This window comes from Eurypyga helias, unplaced genomic scaffold (assembly GCF_000690775.1).
Source record: "Eurypyga helias isolate BGI_N326 unplaced genomic scaffold, ASM69077v1 scaffold45328, whole genome shotgun sequence".
In the NCBI taxonomy this organism is placed as follows: Eukaryota; Metazoa; Chordata; class Aves; order Eurypygiformes; family Eurypygidae; genus Eurypyga; species Eurypyga helias.
Window position 1 is genome coordinate 1,036 of NW_010267126.1, and position 5,407 is coordinate 6,442.

General features: G+C 56.8%; 1 protein-coding gene across 1 annotated transcript; it reads left to right on the plus strand.

The window, feature by feature from the left end:
- Positions 1-739: 739 nt before the first annotated feature.
- LOC104513829 (myosin regulatory light chain 2A, cardiac muscle isoform) lies at positions 740-4,767 on the plus strand. Its single transcript, XM_010157305.1, has 7 exons — positions 740-954; positions 1,898-1,987; positions 2,640-2,715; positions 3,460-3,564; positions 4,284-4,359; positions 4,442-4,490; positions 4,619-4,767. Exons 1-7 carry the CDS (start codon positions 952-954, stop codon positions 4,715-4,717), a joined length of 498 nt encoding a protein of 165 aa, XP_010155607.1. The 5' UTR covers positions 740-951; the 3' UTR covers positions 4,718-4,767.
- Positions 4,768-5,407: the final 640 nt, after the last annotated feature.

Here is a 5,407-nt window from a genome sequence, read left to right on the forward strand (position 1 = left end):
CAGGATTCCTGCCTGCTTCCCAGGGATTTGGTGTCTCCCACTGCACAAAGGAAGCGGGGAACCAGGGTGGCTGCCCCGTGCCCATCAGCTGTGGCTCCCGGGTGCTGCAGGATGTGGCCTCGCACCGGCTGCTGGCACACGGGTTGGGGAGAGTTAATTGTGTGCGTCTCGCCGGGACCAGGGCGAGCAAGTGTTTGGCTTAACTGGGTGACAGGTGCCTCAGTGGGGGGTGACACATGAGCGAGGAGCCCGTCGTGCCTGCCTGGATTTGCGGGAGTCAGCATCCGCCTCCAGCCTTATCCCAGTGCTGTTGGATGGGGTGCTGCATCGGAGCTGGCGCTGCAGCAGGATGGTCCCCTTTGTCCAATGATGGGGTGGCCAGCAGCATTTACAAGCGATGTAACCCTGTTGCACCCAGGAAAGGGGGTCTCCTCTGCCTCCAGCGGCTGAGCAGCACCCAGCTTTGCCATGCCGACACTCCCAAAGGTGTCTGGCAGGACATCCCAAGCCACGTTCCAAGGTTTGGGGGAATGTAGCTGGGGTTCTCCCCCGACCAAGTCATCCCTGTATATCCCAGTGTAGGGGAAAAGCCCATCCCCAGCCCGAGTGACAAATGCAGAGGGGATTGCTCCTGTGCAGTCCCTGCCTCGGGTCAGCATCTTCAGTGTGGGAGCTGCGGGGCCGCCTGGCACTTCGTTAACCTTGAAACCCTCTCCGGCTCACATGTCACGTCAGCCGGTGACAGCAACGAGCTGCTGTTCCAGATTAGAGAGGGACAGGGAAAGCCAGAGACAAGAGGGTTGGGGGCGGCTAACTTACCTATTACAGCCAAAAGTGGGCATAGGGTTATTTTTAACCCAGAGTGGGATGTATTTATTGTTTCAGCCCAGGGGAAGTGAGGGACTGCCTCTGAGACGTCTTTAACAGCAACGTCGGCGGCTGCGTGAAGCCATGGTGAGTACCCAGAGCCCGAATCTCCAGCGGGAAAAGGCAAAATCCATTAGCTTTTTCACCAGGACAGCTTTAATGGGTGGGAATCGATGGAGGTGACAGGGATCTGATGGCCAAGGGTCCCTCCTGTCCTGGGCAGGGGGTGAGTAATCAGGGAGTATCTGACTGCATCAGCAGCATCCCGTGGGGAACAGAGAGGTGTCTCCCATGCCAGCAGAGCTTTCTAACTGGGGCAGATTGTTTCAGGGTCCAAATTCCATCCTTCCGCTTTCCCTTTCTCCATGCAGCAAGAGGAAGAGCCATTGTGTCCCCCAAAACCCTCCCTCTCTGCCTCCTCCTGGCAGACCCCCCCGATTAGAGGGAAAAGCTGCTGGGTCGTGTGGCTGGAATGTGGGATGATGGGCAGGGTGGGACAGTGAGCGGCTCTGTCCTCCGCTCCTGTTTAAAAGACACATTGAGCTGTTTCTGGTTATTTCAAGCTTAAGTGCAGGAGGCAGAATTTTTTTTAATTAGCAAACACTTTAATAAGAGCTGTGTTCTTAGTGAGAGGCACAGCAGGGTAAGAAAACCCCTAATGATTACAGCCCTTGTGTGCAACCTCAGCAGCACACTCCCAAACCCGGGTTTCCACCCTGATGGCCCTCACCCCAGTATCCGTCCTTTTACCTGCTGTAGCCTTTGGTGGGAAAGGACCTATTTGGCTAAATTAATCAGAAAAGCAAAGATGGAGCTGCAATTTAAAGAGGAATCTTAATGTCCCTCAGAATCTGGAAGGGTCACATGTGCCCAGAGCTGCTGAGCAATGCACAGGAAACCACCAAGGACCCAGGGAAGAGAGCCCAGAGCTACCACGAAGGATTCGTGACTAAGAATAGGGTAGTTTCATGCTTTTATTCCATACCATAAAAAGCCAGTGAGTTAGTGATACATACTTGGACCCCTGCAGGCACCCAAGAAAGCCAAGAAGAGGATTGAAGGTGCTAATTCCAATGTCTTCTCCATGTTCGAGCAGGCCCAGATCCAGGAATTCAAAGAGGTAGGTGGGTTTGGTAGAAATAACTGAGGGTCCTTGACACGGTGCGACCTTCAGCTCTTTCCTCAGCGCATTCAGACCGGTGACAGCTGGTTTATCACAAGAAGCCACATGCCCCTTTTGAGTGGTTTTATTTTAAAAGTGAGGATAACAACCCAGCGACATTGTCAAATACGGCATCACCTCAGCGCTTCCGAAGAGCCTGCACCCACAGAGGAGCCAGCCACATCCAGGAAAGCAGGAGCACACAGCTCTTCAGGACTTAGCTCCTACACGGCTGGCGCATGATCCTGTGTAGATTCCAGTTACAGGGATAACTGGCCCGAGTTAGGGGAGCTGATGGCTCAGGCTGTCCTCCCCAGCTGGTCTCACCCCAGGGTGACAGGGCTTTGGCCAAGGAGAGGGTCTGCATGGCATTAGGGTTTGGGCTGCCGTAGGAAGCCATCACACCGCATCACCCAGGGGTGCAGGAGCCAGGATTGCTGCTGGATTAGGGTGGTGGTTGGTGCTCCCTCGCTGCGGAGACACATTTTGGGAGGGATCAAACTGCCCTTGTTCCATCCCAGCTGAAGGGAGGAGCAGGGTACTAAAGGTTTGGCTACGGCTGACAATCTTCCCTCTCCCTGTGCTCCCTGCCCTCCTCCTGTGCTTCCAGGCATTCACCATCATGGATCAGAACCGGGATGGCTTCATTGACAAGGCAGATCTGAGAGACACGTTTGCTGCACTCGGTGAGCCCCGTTTTAGGACTCTCCCCTCCCCAGCAGCTTCGACAGCAGTAGAGCTACTAAAGCTGACCTGCTGTGAGGTACGAGAGAAGAGCCGGCTCCTGGGATGTGCACAGGCAAATGCTCCCTGCCTTCTTGCCTGCCAGGAAGCCCTGGCTGTGCCTAACCCACGGCATCCCTGGGGGTGTGGGCATTAGGGGAATTTACAGGATCTGTGGGAAGTTGTGAGCTTGGCTTTCTCATCATGGAGGCCAGCACAAACTAGCAGTGGGTCCAGGGAGTCCCAAAGACATCCCAACCTCAGGAAAAGGATGTAGGCATTCAGTCCTGTTCACGTCTGACATCGGGGGTGAAGGGGAACCACAGTGTTAGTGGTTCTGACCCAAAACATCTTCCAAGGGGGGCTGAAGCAGAATGATCCAAGGGGCAATGAGGGAAGGAAGTGAGGGCTCTTTGCAGCCCTCTTTTCTGTGCTTCTGGAGGGTGAGACACCAGAGCTGGAGATGTCTAGCCCACCTGTCCCCTGCCAGCATGCGACTCCCCCATCCTCATGCTTGCTAATGCTCTTCCTTGTCAGAGGTGGCTCCCCGGGGCTGTGCTGCTTCCCTTAGGAGGGGAAAAATCCTCCAGGGAAAGGCTCCCATGGTGTGTCTGTTAGCTTCTGGCACACAGAGCAGAGCCCGGAGGTCTGCACATGTTTGCAGATGAACACGGACACGCGATTCACCCGACGCTGCTCTCCCCTAGGGCGCTTGAATGTGAAAAATGAGGAGATTGATGAGATGATAAAGGAGGCACCTGGCCCAATCAACTTCACCGTGTTCCTCACCATGTTTGGGGAGAAACTCAAGGGTGAGAGGGTACCCGGGGAGCTGGGGGCGGGCATTAGTGGGCACCCACACCAACACCAATAGCCTGTCCCATCTATGGAAGCTACCCAACTCCTGAGGGCTCTGTCGCCCTTCCAGGTGAGTCCTATCCAGAGACCTGGATCTCATCCCATGTCTCCCCAACCTATTAGGGGGTATAAGCTGGTCTCTGTGCCTCAGTTTCCCCATCCATTTAAAAATAGCAACAGGCTGTGATGCTGCTGTCCCCATAGAAAGAGAGGATGGGAGATCTTGCAGCGCCTCTGAGCCTGCTGACTCCGATGGTGGCACAAAGGCCACCCTGGCAAGGGTACTTTGACCCAATGGCCCCATCCGGCTGCACCCTGTATCACTTACACAGCCAGAGGCACACAGCCCCCCCGAAGATGTCCGTGATGCTGTGTGGCCCCGAGGGCCTGTGCCTGGAGCTCTATAAATACACACAAAGATTAGATAGACGCCGGATGCCGGGGTGGTGGTGACACAGCTTGCTTTGTGGGCACACCACGACGCTGTGTGTGCTCCTCTCCATGCCACCCCCCCACCTCGAGGCCCCAGCTGCAGGGGTGGGATTCCTGCAGGGCCCTCTGCTTCCCAGCCTGCCCCTCCCTCCCACCTTCTCCCCAAGGCTGGGGGAAGCAGGAGGCTGCAGCTGGCTTCCTCCTCCACCACCGCCAATGGCCATGGTCATGTCATCCGCAGGTGCCGATCCAGAGGAGACGATCCTGAACGCGTTCAAGGTGTTCGACCCGGAGGGGAAAGGCCTGAAATCTGCCTAGTGAGTGCAGGGGTGGCCTGGAGGGAGAGTGGGCATCCCCACCAAGGCCAGCCTGGTGCACACCGCACTCTCTTTTTTGCAGCATCAAAGAAATGCTGATGACGCAGGGCGAGAGGTTTTCCCAGGAAGAGGTATGAGCTCCTTCCCACCATCTCCCAGCCTCCTATGTCCTCCATCCTGACAGACCCCCAACCCCCCGCACAACCCCAGCCACAAACCCCTTCCGTGCTGCCTTTTCACTGTAGCTCTTTCCTGGCAGGTCGATCAGATGTTCGCAGCCTTCCCCCCAGACATGTCTGGCAACCTGGACTACAAAAACCTTGTCCATGTCATCACGCACGGCGAAGAGAAGGACTAGCCCACGCTCAGCGCTGGGGCTGGCACCCCGTCTGTCTAGGCCACACGAAGGGGGGGGGCGTGGTCCCTGTGACTCTTCTCCTGGGGAACACGTGAATGGCATCCACATTAAACTGCCTTCTGGCGAGAGGAAATCCAACTGCCGGTCTAAGCAGTGCTTAGGTTTGCGTGGTGTGTCCGTGCCCAGACGGAGCCCCCAGGCCCCGCTGCCCCCAACCTCCTGGCCACAACGCACACCACTCTCTTATGCCCTCGACTCCCTCTGTCTCCCTGTTTCCCAGACTGGCCCAGCTCCCAGCCCCAAACAGCCTCTTTTGCACTGGCCTGTGGCTAGCAGCCACCTGTCCCCACTAGCCCAGAGCCAGCACTGAGCTCAGCTTCACCTTAGGCAGCAGAGATGCCTGCTTCTCCCAGCTTAGCAGGGAACACCCAGCACACGCATGCCCTCTCACTCTGCCATGCCCTCCCCAGGTTCCTTGTGCGGGCATGGTGCAGGACCGGGACCATGGTCCCCATCTCCAGCATCCACGCAATGCCCAGCTGCAGGAAGCATTTTAGGTTGTGCACCCCACCGGAGAGCAGCTGTTCCCGCCCCCGGCCACAGCTGCTGTCAGCAGTGGGCGAAGCCATGCCGAAATATCACCCGGCGAGCTTCTGAAGCCTGCGGAAGGGGTTGGGCTCCTTCCAGAGA

Excerpts from the sequence above, each read along its gene's own strand:
- LOC104513829 (XM_010157305.1), top strand. Across the intron at positions 1,988-2,639 it reads AGATCCAGGAATTCAAAGAG|GCATTCACCATCATGGATCA; the intron begins GTAGGTGGGTTT and ends CTGTGCTTCCAG. Across the intron at positions 4,491-4,618 it reads AGAGGTTTTCCCAGGAAGAG|GTCGATCAGATGTTCGCAGC; the intron begins GTATGAGCTCCT and ends CTTTCCTGGCAG.